This window comes from Perognathus longimembris, chromosome 19 (assembly GCF_023159225.1).
Source record: "Perognathus longimembris pacificus isolate PPM17 chromosome 19, ASM2315922v1, whole genome shotgun sequence".
In the NCBI taxonomy this organism is placed as follows: domain Eukaryota; kingdom Metazoa; phylum Chordata; class Mammalia; order Rodentia; family Heteromyidae; genus Perognathus; species Perognathus longimembris.
This window is the reverse complement of record NC_063179.1, coordinates 42,292,637-42,308,023: the sequence shown is the minus strand read 5'-3', so window position 1 is coordinate 42,308,023 and position 15,387 is coordinate 42,292,637. Positions and strand designations below refer to the sequence as shown.

Genomic DNA, 15,387 nt, shown 5'->3' with positions numbered 1-15,387 from the left:
GGGCTTGAACTCAGGGCCAGAGTGCTGTCCTTGAGCTCTTCCACTCAAGGCTAGTACTTGAATGGTCCATTTCTGGTGGTCGATTGGAGATGAGTCTCCTGGATTTTCTTGCCCGGATCCTGGAACCCTGATCTCCAGGTTTCAGCCTTCCGAGGCTCTGGATGGCAGGCATGAGCCCCTGGGTCCCTGCTTCCAGGTACATTTTTGCTAGTGTTTTTGTTTCGTTGTCTTTACATTTTGCTCATTATGTGTTTGGTATTTTGTACCTATCTTTAAGCTTCCGAATCATGATACATCGTTTAGATTGAATTGATTTAACTTGCAGGCTACTTTCTTATAGGCCAGATAGTTTTAGGCCAAACTTTTATTTTATTCTGAACAAAAGAGAGCTGGTTGTGGTCACACTCAATGTTTGCTTACTGAATGACTTAGATGTATAAACTGAGACCTATAGGAGTATGAATGTGGCTTTGGAAGTCAAAGTAGAACTCATTTTGAAGAGTTATTTTTGTGTGAAATAAAATAATTGAACATTGTGCTGGGTGCTGGTGGCTCATGCGTAATCCAAGCTTTTTGGGAGGCTGAGATCTGAGGGTCACAGTTCAAAGCCAGGCCCAGCAGCAAAGGCCATGAGACTTATCTCCAATTAACCACCAGAAAACCACAGAAGTGGCGCTGTGCCTCGAAGTGGTAGAGCACTGGCCCTGGGTTCAAGCCCCATGAGTGACAAAAAAAAAAAATAAAGAAAATTTCTGGGTTGGGGTGGCTCATGCCTATTAACCTAGTCACTAACAGTTTGAGATCTGAGGATTGTGGTTCAAAGCCAGCCCTGGAAGGAAAGTCAGTGAGACTCTCCAATTAACCACCAAAAAGCTGGAAATGGAGCTGTGGATAAAGTGATAGAGTGGTAACCTTGAGTGAAAAAGAAAGCTCAGAGACTACACCCAGGCCCCAAGTTCAAGTTCTAGGAGCAGACACACACACACACACACACACACACACACACACACACACACACACACTGTAAATGATGCGAGACAAGGCTCCAATGTTATGGGGATTTAATAGTTGAATGCATTTGTCTTTGTCTGATCTTTTTTTTTTTTTTTTCCTTTGCTAGTCCTGGGGCTTAGACTCAGGGCCTGAGCACTGTCCCTCAGCTTTTGGCTCAAGGCTAGCACTCTACCATTTGAGCCACAGCACCTCTTCCAGCTTTTTCTATATATGTGGTGCTAAGGAATCGAACCCAGGGCTTTATGCATGTTAGGCAAGCACTGTACCGCAAAGCCACATTCCCAGCCTTGCCTGATCTTTTAGATATGAAAATTATAATAAATATGCAGTAAATAGGCAGGTGGTTTGTTGGAAAGCAGTTTTTCCCCTGGTTGTAATTTAAGAACATGATCGAAGGGAGTTAGCTGTCAACCTAGGTCACAATATAATTACATCAGTGCAATATACCAGATGTTCTGTCAAGAAAAATACCCTGTGATCCTGTGCCCTGGGCAGGCAGCTGCTCATTAGGTATTCTAAACCACACGTATGCCAGACCTCTTTTCTGGCCCACACAATCCATATTTCTCTCTCATTTGCTAATATTTCTACAAGGCTATGACTCCAGCACAGCATTCGCTCATCCAGTAGATACTTGTTGACAGCCTACTGGGCACCCACCATACCACAGGTAAGCTGTTTTCAGACAACCCCACTGTTAACTCTCTAGAAACCCTGTGTTGTTTGGGAGACAAATGAAAATACATTGCAGTTTCACTGTGTCATTGACAAACAGAAAATGTGCATACTTACCATGTGTTGCCAACGTCATTCTCAAATCTATGATGGTAGTTTCACTTCAAGCCCAGCCAGGAAACTGATCAGAGATCTTATAGTCTTCTCTCCTATAAATACCTTCCCGTTGGGGCTGGGAATATGGCCTAGTGGTAAAGTGCTCGCCTCGTACACATGAGGCCCTGGGTTCAATTCCTCAGCACCACATATGTGGCAAAAAGCCGGAAGTGGCGCTGTGGCTCAAGTGGCAGAGTGCTAGCCTTGAGCAAAAGGAAGCCAGGGACAGTGCTCAGGCCCCCGAGTACACGCCCCAGGACAGGCAACAAAAACAAAACAAATAAAAAAAAATATCCTCCCCTCCACAGAGAGATACATTTGTTCTAACTGAATTTACACTGACAAGTTCATTTTTCATTCCTTCTGCTTGGAACACTTACTAATTGAATGGTATTTCTGTATAATGGTTCCAAATATGGACTGACGAGAAATACAAAACAAAATGAAATAAATTTTGGGGAGCTTTTTGTGGCGCTGATTGCTAGGCAAGTGCTGTACCACTTGATCTGCATTCCTGCGTCTCAAACCACTTTCCTTTAGTAACCATCAAACTCCCTAGTGGGGCTCTCAGGTGGTCTGGAATTCTCTTTGGTGTTCACTTTTTTTTCTTTGCCATTCCTGTGTCTTGAACTCAGGGCTTGAGCACTGTCCCTGAGCTTCTTTTTGCTCAAGGCTAGCACTCTGCCATTTGAGCCACAGCGCCACTTCCTGCCTTTTCTGTTTATGTGGTGCTGAGGAATCGAACCCAGGCCTTCATGCATGCTAGGCAAGCATTGTACCGCTAAGCCACATTCCCATCTCCACATTGTTTTTTTTTAAACATACATCTTTATTACCATTAAGTCAAGGCAGAGCTGGCTACTCTTAGGAGCTGGATCTTTCTTGAGCACCCTTTGTTTGCTAGGCCACCAGGCTGATGCTCTGTGGAGTGAGGAGAACTTGAACTTGAACGTCCTTCCTTGTCTGGGTTTTTGTTGGGTTATAATAGGAGTGGCTTATTGAATGACATAGTCTATTAAGCTCTTTCTGTGTCTGAGTGATTATGCTTTCAGGGAACTGAGACTAATAGGATAGATCTGGAAAGCTTTGCTGGTAGAGGAAACAGCATCTCCTGCTCTCCCTCTGTTGGTCACTTGAACAGTCTATGGCGCCTCAGTTTTGGTGTAGTTGAGATCATTCAGGAGTACAGTTAGAAGCAACATCTAAATTTCGGATCTCATGTTTGCCTTTACCAATGCTATTATACTGAAAGAGAACACAAAGGATGTAGAGGATCCTATTTGATTTTACTTTTCTTGGAAGAAAATTGCAGTGTGGACAGCTACATGATATTTTACATCAATTCAGGTTGGGATCTATGACTTAGAAATTCCATCCTTGTGGAGGCAAGATTGGAATTGATGTTTGGTTTACTAGAGACCTTTTTTTTTTTTTTTTTTTTGCCAGTCCTGGGCCTTGGACTCAGGGCCTGAGCACTGTCCCTGGCTTCTTTTTGCTCAAGGCTAGCACTCTGCCACTTGAGCCGCAGTGCCACTTCTGGCCATTTTCTATATATGTGGTGCTGGGGAATCGAACGCAGGGCTTCGTGTATGCGAGGTGAGCACTCTTGCCACTAGGCCATATTCCCAGTCCCTACTAGAGACCTTTTATCTGACACTAGCAGCAGTGGTGGCTTCAGTGGGCAAAGGCAGGCTGGGAGAAGAGCCTGGTTAGGATTGGGTGAGGGTTATGCTATAGTTTCCGATTGGATTGAGGCTCTTTCTATATTGTCTGTGGATGGTTCCTACTGAAGTGTTAGGGAAATTCCTGAGATGAACAGCCAGTCACCTGCCGGGGCAAGAGTCGCTGGGTATAGTGAAGTTATGCTAACGAAGGCAACAGAATTGAAAACTTGTGGCCTCGTGGACACCAAGTTTGGGTGGGAGAAAAAGACATTTTTGTCTTTGATGTCTTGGTACATAATTTACGTAGTTTCTCTTCTCAGATTTTACTCAAGAGATATTTGAGGCAGAATAAGAATGATAGGTGCCTCATATAGCAGCACAGCCAAATACTGATGGTTCATTTAAAAAAAAAAAGATTTTAGTAGCATATGTTGTACTTGGGGGATATGTGACATTTCCATACATGCATACAACATATCCTGACCAAACTCACCCCTTTATCACGCTCCTTCATCCCCCTCTTTGCTTCTGAAAACAATCTCACTGGGCCTCCTTCATCCTGTCTGTTGCTCTCCACCCCCTGCTGACACTAAAGGGTAGAAGAGAAGGAAGGCCCTGCCTTCTTGCGTCTTTCATTGCATGCATGTGATATGGCTTTGTCTGACTCAGGTTGCAAACACACCCAGTGACACTAGCTACCTGTACTTGCTTACGTAGGGCTCAGGTTTCCACTGCATCCTCACTGTAGCAGATCATTCATACTGGGATTTTCAAGTTCAGTTGTTGGCTTATTTTTTTGAAAGTGTGGAGTTAATACAAAAGGATGCCGAGCCTTTATTTGTTTATTTAGATTGGTTCTTGCTACACTGCCCAGGCTGGTCTCAAATTCTTGGGCTTGCATTCCTCCAGCATCAACCTGTTGCATGCTGCAGCCACAGGCACAGGACACCACATTTAGTTCCAGCCTAACTTTTTCAACAGAGACAAATTTTTTTCTCTTACATATTTACACAATGTCTTCATGGCTCACCTATGCTCCAGGCACTGGGCCATTACAATAGGAACATGATAAACAAATTCGATACAAATGAGGTAATTTGGGTAAGCACAAATAATTGAGATTTTTAACAGTCAGTTACAGTTCAATTCCATGAATACTTTGTAGTTGTAAGTATTACTGGGCACTCTGCTAGGTGTTAGGAATAAATGCCCTTCTAGAACCTGTCAGCCAGTACAGTAATACAGCTATGAACTCATCACAATACCGAACAGCAAATACCACAGTGGAAACCAAGACACACAGCAATCAGGAGTCCTCTGTCCCAGGCATTGACAAAGGGCCAAAGCCTAGCTTGTTGCAAAGCATTGGAGTGATTTTATAATACTGGAACAATCTCAGAGAACTAGCAGAAGACAAAATACTGCTGGGGAGGTTTGAGGAAGTATGTCATCTTGAGTTTTCTGGACAGAGGAAGCTGCTATGTCTAGAAAGTTTATGCTAATGAAGACAGCAGATGTGTAAAGTTATGGTAATGTGGACAGTAAGCTTGTGCGACCTTCTTGCACACTTCCTTACAGGTGATGGCAATGTTTAGCATAGCTGATGGAAAGAATATGGTTTTGGGGATGAGCAGACCTGACTCTAGCGTTTTCTGGCTCCCTGACTTTGGGTCAAATCCCTGGACCTCTCTGCATTTAGTGGAAGGTGCTTGAGTTAGATGCTTTGGGTTCCTTCCGGTTCCAACATTTATATTAGGCCTAAATACATTGTCTCTGATAAAATGTGTGAAACAAACTTCACGTGTGGGGAAACTAATAGCACTTTTTCCCCCTTTTCCTTCAGTGTCTCTACCCAGAGAAACTCTTCTACACCTGGCTATGAGATGGGGCCTGACCAAGCTTTCCTGCTTCCTCTTGGACCTCCCTGGGGGAGCACAGGCCTTGGCTTTACCCAATGAAGAAGGTGCCACGCCATTAGACTTAGCTTCCCATAGTGGACATTCCACGCTGGTGGAAGACATCACAAAGTGAGTGCTGCTGCTTCATAGTTTCTTTCTTCACTGGTTTCTACAAAGTTTGGTGAGCATTGCGGGAAAATAGAAACAAAGCATAGCCCAACCATGGTTTATGTTTTTACGATGAGTTCTCTTCTCTGTAAACAATACAGATGTACATTCAGTGTTAGCTTCCATAGGGGAGAAACAGGGAGAAAATATCTGAAAAGATTCCATAGGGGAAGTAGTGCAAAAAGAAAGTAGACATCTAATAGCCTAACCCTAACAGGTTTCAGCTTAAATGTCACTTCCGGACATGTTTTTTTCCCCCGCCAGTCCTGGGGCTTGAACTCTGGGCTTGGGTGCTGTCCCTGAGCTTCTGTGTTCAAGGCTAGTGCTCTACCCCTTGAGCCACAATTCTACTACTGGCTTTCTATGGTTAACTGGAGATGAGAGTCTCATGGACTTTCCTGCTCAGGCTTGCTTTGAACCAGGATCCTCTGATCTCAGCTTCCTGAGTAGCAAGGATTACAGGTAGGAGCCACCAGCACCCTGTTCACACTTTTTTTTCCCCCTTATGATTATTTACAGTATTAATCACAATGTGGCCATTGTTTCATATATGTCTTCCTTCTAAATCACTTGAAATCTGGGGGACATATTTGTTTTACCCGTTGAACTATTTCCTAGCACAGTGCCAAACCCATCATTTTCATGGAAAGAATATGAATTATAGTTGAATCAATGACTGGCAAACTCTGTGATACTATTTAGCCAATAAGATGGAACTTAGGGTTTAGTGAAAATAGTATAAAGAGATGGTACTTAGGGTTTAGTGAAAATAATATAAAGGAAATGATTTGTTAATGATAAATTTCTCTGTGATGATGATATCAACGCTTTCAATAACTAGCAAATGTCTTATTGTTTATTTCCAATGTTTCAGATCAGTCATTCTTAGCCTATGAAAAGAAGACTCATATATAGCGATTTTCTTATGTTATCATATAGTAAAATACCAAATATGTTATCATGAAGTAAAATACTAAATATAAAAGGAAAAGTAAATTGCAAACTACAAAGCACTACATAGATGTTAATTATTGTTAGGGCATTGTTATATGATGTATCTTCCACGATGGAATTTTTAAAAAAAATTTGGCTCATGGAACTTAATATGATTAATTTGATTCAATTCATTAGAAGTAAAATTGTGGGAAATAGTGCTTTTTCTCATCTGATCAGATGACCATAAACAAAGGAGCAAGCCACTTCCTTATTGAAAATGCACAGTTGGTTTGGCCTCTTATCCCATTCACCTTTGTGGTTTTCAGTCGGCACAGGGACTCATTTTCTGAAACTTTCTGGAGTTATTGTCAATAATTAGTATGAAAAGTTTGGGGATGTTCTCTATGTCTTAGAGTACAAAGCACTCTTTAACACTCCAAGTAATAGGGATAATATGTATTTCAATGAAAGTACAGATGCTCTCTGGCTCATAATAGAAATGTCCTCAGGGGCATGTTATACGTTGAAAATATCCTCAGTTGAAAATGGATTTACTATACCTAACCTACCAAGCACCATAACTTAGTAATAAAGTCCGTGGTAGAGCACAATATCAGTTGTTTATCTTCATGATTCATGACTGACTAGGGAGGAGGCTCACTGCCTTACCCCACTATCAAGTGTTTTCTATCGTGGGCCTAGGAAATATATAAATTCAAACTTTGTATTATTATTTCCAAAGAAGTCTTATAGTTTCTGCCCCATTGTAAAGCTAAAACATCCCTAGTCAAACCAGAGTAAGTTGCATACTGCTTGTAGAGCAAACTCTCATTAACCAAATGAGGTCACATCGAAGAAGAAAGAGGTACTTCGCTGGTTCTGTGAGGCAAGGAATTTGGAAACAATCTGTTGGGATATGACAGCCCACTGTACTTCCATCCTTTTCTCCTGAGGGATCCTTCCTGTTGCTTTGCATGGCCTTATAAGCCATCCAGAATACCATGATGCTAACCAGGAAGGCTACATAGAGCTAATACATAGGTAATCATTCCTAGCCAAGACAGAACAGAACAGAAATGTGTATTCAAAAATCTAGTTTCGGAATATCATTCCTTTTTAATGAGTACATTCAAGAAGGCCACATGATCAAATTTATGCGCATTTTAGTTTGCATGAGAAAGCAATTTGTAACAGTGGTGCTGGTGTGTTATGAATCTCTCACTTGTTTGTAACATCCAGCCTCACGAGGCTCCCTGGAGATCATGTCTGTTTTCCACTGCAATCACCCAATAAATGCTTGGCAGCCAGCTAATTGGTTCTCCATGTGCCCCATTGAAGGGAGAGGTGTCTCTTCGGGTTAAAAGGAGAGTGAAATATGGAGGTAAATTTACGTGTTTAAAAATCAGTACTGCTTCATTATTTAGATAAGCTTTTAAAGTATGTAGCCCTGTACTCTATGAGGAAAAATGGTGTGACTAGGATCGGTTTACAATGTCTAACGCGTTTGTGGCATAGAGGTGGCTTTCAAGGGACCATTTTGCCAGCTGGGTCTGTCCTGGCGGGAGAGGAAGGAACTGGGCTGTGGGCGCTGGCATGTGGGAAGCTGTGTGTGGGGTCTGACTTGTGTCGTTTCAGCTTTCGGGGCGAGGGTTCCCCCGGCTGCTCCCGGCTGTGGCTCAGCGAAGATGCCTCCCTGCGGTTCATCCACCCGTCACAAACGCTCACTCTCACCCTGAACCACACAGCCGAACACTTGCTCGAGACAGATATTAAACTCTTCCGGAAGTACTTTTGGGATAGAGCCTCTCTTGTCAAGGTTGGTGCCCAGTTATTCCAGCATACAGTACTGCATGGCTCCAAGCACGAATTTGGAGGGTCCTTTTTTTTTTTTTTTTTTTTTTTTTGGCTAGGGGGAGTTGTTGGGGGTGGGGTGGGGGGAGAGGGTTGCAGTTATTTTCCTAATGAAAATCTTGGGGCACATGGAATTACAAATTGTGTTAGAGCCATGAAGATTCTGATATATTTTGGCAGCAGGACAAGTAGGGTTTATAAATTCTTGTTTCTCTTATATTTCTGAGCCAGCCCTACTCGGGTTTGGTTGTGACTCTTCCTTTTGAGACAATCCTGCCTCTGCTTCTCAAGGGCTGGGACTACAGACCTGCACTACCACCCTCGGCTTTCCACAGTTGGGTTGTAATATTCTAATATTAGTAGTTTTCTCCGTATTTCTTGTCTATATTATAATTCTTATCTAAAGCAGTTACATTTAGGGCTATTTTACATGTACAAAATCTGCTCTTGGGATTCCTTTTTTTCCTTGGGATTTCTTATGGCTTAGGTATATTAAACTTTTGTTCCCATATGCAACTAGAAACAGGGAAGGACTCAGTCCTTTTCTAAAGAGTTTTACAGCTCCCAGCGAGGCTCGTATGCCAGGCTTGAGGGTTATCAATGCATGTCCATCTCAGGGTTAAGAAGTCTCACATGAATTATTATCATAATTGTTATTTAGACTCTGAAAAAATAGTAAGACCATGGATGTATTTAGTACTAAGTACTATTTAGTACATGTATTTAGTACATGGATGTAATTAGTACTAAGGAAACTCAACTAGGCACCCGTGGTGTGTGCCCCTATTCCTAGCTACTCAGGAGGCTGAGATCTGAGGATCATGATTCAAAGCCAGTCTGGACAGGAAACTCAGTGAGACTTTATCTCCCATTAAGAACCCTCAGAAAATTGAGCTGTAGCTCAAGTGGTAGAGCATGAGCCTTGAGCAAAAAAAGCTCAGGAACGGCACCCAGGCTCTGAGTCCGAGCCCCAGGACTGGCGTGCACGTGTGTGTGTGCACCCACACACACTCATACACACACATACAAATCCTCTTATTATACAGGGATCGGGCAGTCAAGTAGACACTGGTCAAGGTAAAACGGACTCACTGTCCTGGGTTCTCAAGCACATCAGCAGGAAAGTACAAGTTTTGTAGCTGTACAGACTTTGGAATAGGTGTAAAAGTCAGCTTAGGAAATGGACCTTGCCACGTGTCATCGTTTTTGCTTCTATATGTTGTGTTTGTGTCATATTATTTAGCTAAAAATTTAACTCAAACAATTAATCTATCAAATGACTGCTATTACTGTCTTGTCGAATATGAACTTTTATTTAAGCAATTAAAATAAACATGTTCTTCTGAGTATGAACTACCTCTGCTGGGAATTTTATTTTTATTTTCTGGCACCGTATTATATATAGTAAGTAAAAATGAGGATTTTGCTGCAAGATTCTTGTGTTTTGAAGATACTGAAACCTAACCGGGTGTGGTGACACACCATCTGTCCATCCCAGCCACTTGTGACACAGAGACAAGGGGGACCAGCCAAGGCAAAGTTAGAGAGAAGAAACAGAAGTTTTCCGGGTACGGCTCAAGTGAAAGAGGCCCTGAGTTCAATCCCCAGTATCGTTAAGTAATGAAATGAAACGACACTAAAACTTCAGCCATCACTGTGGTTTCTCACTAAAGCACCAAGTGGTGGTGATTGTGGCTTGTTGCCTGCTTTGCAGTTGTTTCAGAAGGTGCCCTAGAGGGAAATAGCTAGGTAATGTGCCTGGTCTCAGAAGAGACCAGGACTGAAGCATGGCACTGGGTGACTGGATTCCTGAATAGACTAGAACAAGCTCTAGTGCAACCACACACTGGCATTTGCACCGCCGTGGACTCTTCCGCTGAGTAGGCTGCGTGTGTGGCATCTCATATGCACTGAGGTAACATTGATGACTTGGGAGAACATGGACGACAATACAATCTAACTTCAATAGTTTATTATAGTGGACGTTGTAATACTGAAGACCAAATGGAGACACCCTAAGGTTTTCATTTCATGAAAATCATTGATCAGAGAATCAGTTAAAATGGAATGACTTTCTGTTCCAACACTTTTCTCTGCTTTCCAACTTCAAGATATGTAACTGAGTGGTGAGCTGGAAGACCTGGAGGGAAGGAACAGGTGGAGATTCCTCTTGCCTTCCAAAGTCATTCATTCTGACTAGCCTGAAAAAATGACTTGCTAGTGCTTTTGAGTTTAAAATTGTTGGTTGTACATCTTTCTTAGTTATGTATTAAGTATAAGTCATAATTATTGTATAAATTCTCCATGCTAAAGATTTGCAAACTGAGTATTAAATCTTATGAGGTGATACAGACTCTGTATAGAAAGTATTCATTTGAGGTTGAGCTTGGTCATACATGTCTCTCATCCTAGCACTTGGGAGGCTGAGGTAGTAAAATCATGAGTTCGAAGCCAGGCTGGGCTACAATGTGAGATTCTGGCTCAATGAACTAAAGAAAGTAGGAAGGAAAGCACCAGGAAGGAGATGGAGAAGGAGAAAAAGACAAGAAGAACTCTTGCTCTTCTGAGCCTTACAGGTCAAAAGTCTCTCTTTATCTGACAGCTGTCGGCGGGGCTCTGAGACTGACTGGTGCTGTCTGGACCCCAGCCCATGCTCAGTCCGCTCACGCAGACAGACTGTGTCTCAGGCCTGGCACTGCCGGCCTGCCCCAGCCACAGTGCAGCCGGGCTGCAGAAGCCCTAGCTTGCCTGGGCGCACACCAGAGCCGCTCACCAGCCTCTGTCAGCAGCGCCCGCTCACAACTGTGAAGGTGTCCTTTTTTCACTCCATATTTTACCAGTGGTGACATGACAAGTCATCATAAACACTAAAAGAAAATGTCCTATTGGCGACAACCACCCACACTATAAAGACAGATACTAAGTAATTTTAAAGATTGGATTGTCTTCTTCTTTTCCTTCCTCCCCTCTTCCTCTCATCTCTTCTGTCTTTTCTCCTTATTTCTTCCTTCTTTTTTCTTCTCTTCTCTCTTCCCTCCCTCTCTTCCTCTTTCCCTTCCCATCCTCCCTCCCTTTCTCCTTCCCTCCTTCTTTCTCCCTTCCTTTTTTCTTTTTTCTCTTTGTTTTCTTCCTCCCTCCCTCCTTCCCTCTCTCTTTCCCTCTCTCTTTCCCTCTCTCTTTCCCTCTTTCCCTCCCTCCCTCCTTCCCTCCCTCCCTCCCTCCCTTCCTTCCTTCCTTCCTTCCTTCCTTCCTTCCTTCCTTCCTTCCTTCCTTCCTTTCTTCTTCCCTTCCTCCCTCTCTCCCTCCCTCCCTTTCTCCCTCCCTCCCTCCCTCCCTCCCTCCCTCCCTCCCTCCCTTCCTTCCTTCCTTCCTTCCTTCCTTCCTTCCTTCCTTCCTTCCTTCCTTCCTTCCTTCCTTCCTTTCTTCTTCCCTTCCTCCCTCTCTCCCTCCCTCCCTTTCTCCCTCCCTCCCTCCCTCCCTCCCTCCCTCCCTCCCTCCCTCCTTTCCTCCTTCCCTCCCTCTCTTCCTCCTTCCCTCCCTCCCTCCCTCCCTCCCTTCTTTCCTCCTCCCTCCCTCCCTCCCTCCCTTCCTCCCTCCCTCCCTCTGTCCCGCCCTCCCTTCCTTCTTTCTCTCTCTTTCTTTCTGGAACTGAACTCAGGTCTCTCATAAAATACTACTAAGATATACCACAAGCCACAATAGGCAAACTCTTAGCTATTTTAGGATTGTATTATCCCCTCTTTCTTTCTTCATTTATCCCCTTCCCTGAGTACCCATTTTCTGGTAATTATTTTATTGGGCTGTGAGTTATTGTTTAATTATTTCATCATAGTAAAGACTTTTCGATTAATCAGAATGTTGATAATTTAGGTTTTGAACTGAGCTAAAATTAGTCAGACAACTAGGAAATTTAAATTTTCTAAAGTTGCAACTGAAATTACTTAATGGTGAAAAAAGTCAAGCTTTTATATCTCCCACTTAGAAATATCAGCATTTTATTTCAGGTTTTTGTGTTGTAATCAGAAACCAGCATCTTGATGCCTTTTTGTCCCTGCATAGCCTTGGCCACCTTCCTCATTGAAAGGCAAAGGGTTCCAGGTCAATACTGACCCCAAGCCAATGTGAGGCAGAGGAATATCTGCATGGTGGCCATTCTTCCCACCCCAGGACCCCATGCTGAAATTCTCTTGGTACCTTTCAATATGGCCCTGCTCTGTCTCCACCTAATTGTGCAATGACATGGGGACCTTAGAGAGAGAGACACAGAGACAGAGAGAGAGACAGAGAGAGAGAGGAGAGATTCTGAAATGTTCAGAGTGAGGCATGTGATCTCCTAGCCTTAATATTATTTCTGGTAAGATTCAAGGGGCCACATCAATTGGGTGGTTACCTCCCTCTATCCCCATGTGGCTAAAGATGTATCCTAGAACACATACTAATGCCATCTTGGGCTCTTTTAACATTTGGAACATCAACCCATCATTGTAATTCTTCACATTTTCAGTGGCTAATAGAAGCAGAAGAGGAAATATGGAGGGTCTCAGAGGGTAGCTTTTCTCTAAGGACAAAGGCTTACCAGCGTAGCTCCCAGCCAAGGAAAGCCTGAGCCAGTTTGTGCCAGCTTTCTGTTCTGACCTAGATGGTGCCTGTGGCCACGGTCTGGTCCCTCATCTGGTCCTCCTGCATCCCTTTGTCCTAGAGTATGGATAGAGGGCGCTCCAGGTGGGCGAGGAGTCCATACATGAGTGACCTCAGGAATCTCTGTGCGCTTTCTGATTTATCCATCGCATCTCTTGAGAATCTTCTGGTTTTGACTTGCAGAAAAGCTAAGGATTCGTGGCAGGGACAGTCTGGTCGACCGTTTCTGTGTTTCTCCTGACCACTTTCCTTGTTATTCTGGGGGCACTTGCTGTGTGCTTTCTTAACATTTTCTTTTTTACCCCCCCCCCTTTCTTCCCAACCTTCTTAGCTGTGACATTCTTGATTGTACGTACGTGTGTGTGTGTGTGTGTGTGTGTGTGTGTGTGTGTGTGTCGTGGTTCTTGCATATTGGAAGCCTCAAATGGTTTTCAGTGCTATTCATTCATTCATTCACTCATTCATTCATTTCTCTATCTCCCTTTCTTAGGCTCTTGAGCAAGAAGTCCAGCCAGGACAACTACCAACTATGCCCTCCGGAGCTGCAGAAACTGAAGAAGGTAAGAATGTTCCTTCCACATCCTGGGAACCCAGAACGTGCAGCACTGACCGGTCAGTCTGTGACAACACATTGTCAAGCAAAGCAGGAACTGGGGGCAAGATCCAGGGTCAGGGGGCCAATAAAGCCCCTGAATATTCTGATAGGCTCAAACACTATTTACTGTCTGTTTCCCCCTTCCACTCAAGTAGCGTTTACTTAGTGCCATGTACTGGGTCTGGGCCAGGACCTGACTTTCCTAATCTTCTGAGCATTCTCCTAACACATTGTTCTCCTCATTCGAAAACTTAGTTTGTTTATTCATTCCATCCTTCTGTTGTGTTATTGTTTTGCTTCTCTTTCAATCATTGTAAAACTCTTTTTCTGTGTAGGGTGAGTAGGGTTTTAAGGAGGAGCTTCAGGAGTTATGAAGATAGCTGGGCACCAGTGGCTCACACCTGTAATCCTAGCTACTCAGGAGGCTGAGATCTGAGGATCGTGGTTCAAAGCCAGCTTGGACAGACAAGACCGTGAGACGCTTACCTCCAGTTAACCACAGAAAGTTGGAAGTGGAGCTGTGGCTCAAGTGGTAGAGCACCATCGCTGAGCACAAAAGCCGAGGGACAAAGCCCAGGCCCAGAGTTCAAGCCTCAGGACCAGAAAAAAAGTTAGGAAGATGTTTGTTGTATACCTGTAGTCCCAGCTATTCAGGAAGGTGGAGGTAGGAGGGTTGAAGTCTGAGGCCAACCCAGGCAAAAGCATGAGACTCTTATCTGAAAAACAAACTAAAATCAAAAGGACTGGGTTTATGGCTCAACCCTTGAGTACTTGCCTAGCAAATGTGAGGTTCCGAGTTCAGTCTTTAGTTCTAAATCTCACAGAAAGAAGGAGAGGAGTTAGGGGGTGGGCAGTCCCCCTGGAATTTAGAATTTGAGATTACCGGTTGCTTGTGGGATTTCTAGTAGGTCAAATACAGCTGACTCCCTTGCTGAAAGCACAGTTCTGCTCACACAGAGAGATTTCTTATCCCATAGCACCCAGCGACTAGTGGAGGTGTCATCATTCTTCAGTGTTTTTACAACTGGCACTTGATCTGGGTATGCAGTCTTTGCAGCAATTCACGCTTGTCCTTTTTCTCTAACAAATAAGTCGGGTTTGTTAGAAAGTCTCAAAACAAACCTGCTTTTCGTTCTAGGAAGCACTCTTTGCCTCCATGTTTTGGAAATTCCTAATTTTTTTCGAGGGGGCGTTCTGGAATGGATTCAGATATACCTCCCCCTGCCCACTTAATCAAGGAGTTGCAAAAGTCTAACCACATCATTGTATCTTCTGTGATATTAGGAATAGTGCTTTCTGTGTTGAATTGTAAATATCTTGCTATCAGTTACTTTCCTTTTGATATCTCTCTCTCTTTCTCTCTCTCTCTCTCTCTCTCTCTCTCTCTCTCTCTCTCTCTCTCGTGCAAGGTGAGGCAGGAGAGGGAAACAAGGAGGAATGTTCCGGAGGCTTGAACTTAGGACCTGGCCTGGGTGTTGTCCTTAAGCTCAAAGCTAGCATTCTACCACTTGAGCCACAGTTCCACTTTTAGCTTTTGTTTTTTGTTGTTGGTTGATAGGTGATTAGAGTCTCATGGACTTTCCTGCCTAGTCTTAGCCTTGAGCCACGGTCCTCAGATCTCAGTCTCCTGAGTAGCTAGGATTACAGGTGTGAGCCACTGGTGTCCAGCTTGTTCTACTTTTAACTAGGATATTATATTGATTTAACAGTTTGAAATTTTGTGTGATTATTTCTTTGTCTTTTGGTTAAGATCAAGTATGAAATTATGTGCAAAGAGAGGGTTATATATATC

The 15,387-nt window shown here is 43.5% G+C and overlaps 1 protein-coding gene across 1 annotated transcript in view; it reads left to right on the top strand.

Annotated features, from left to right (window-relative positions):
- Nucleotides 1-15,387, top strand: part of Arhgef28 (Rho guanine nucleotide exchange factor 28) — a 216,730-nt gene that overhangs the window by 52,796 nt on the left and 148,547 nt on the right. The window contains exons 4-6 of the mRNA XM_048368428.1: nt 5,353-5,536; nt 8,147-8,327; nt 13,491-13,560. Of these exons, the coding sequence (XP_048224385.1) occupies nt 5,353-5,536; nt 8,147-8,327; nt 13,491-13,560 (435 nt within the window). The remainder of the gene's footprint in view (nt 1-5,352; nt 5,537-8,146; nt 8,328-13,490; nt 13,561-15,387) is intronic.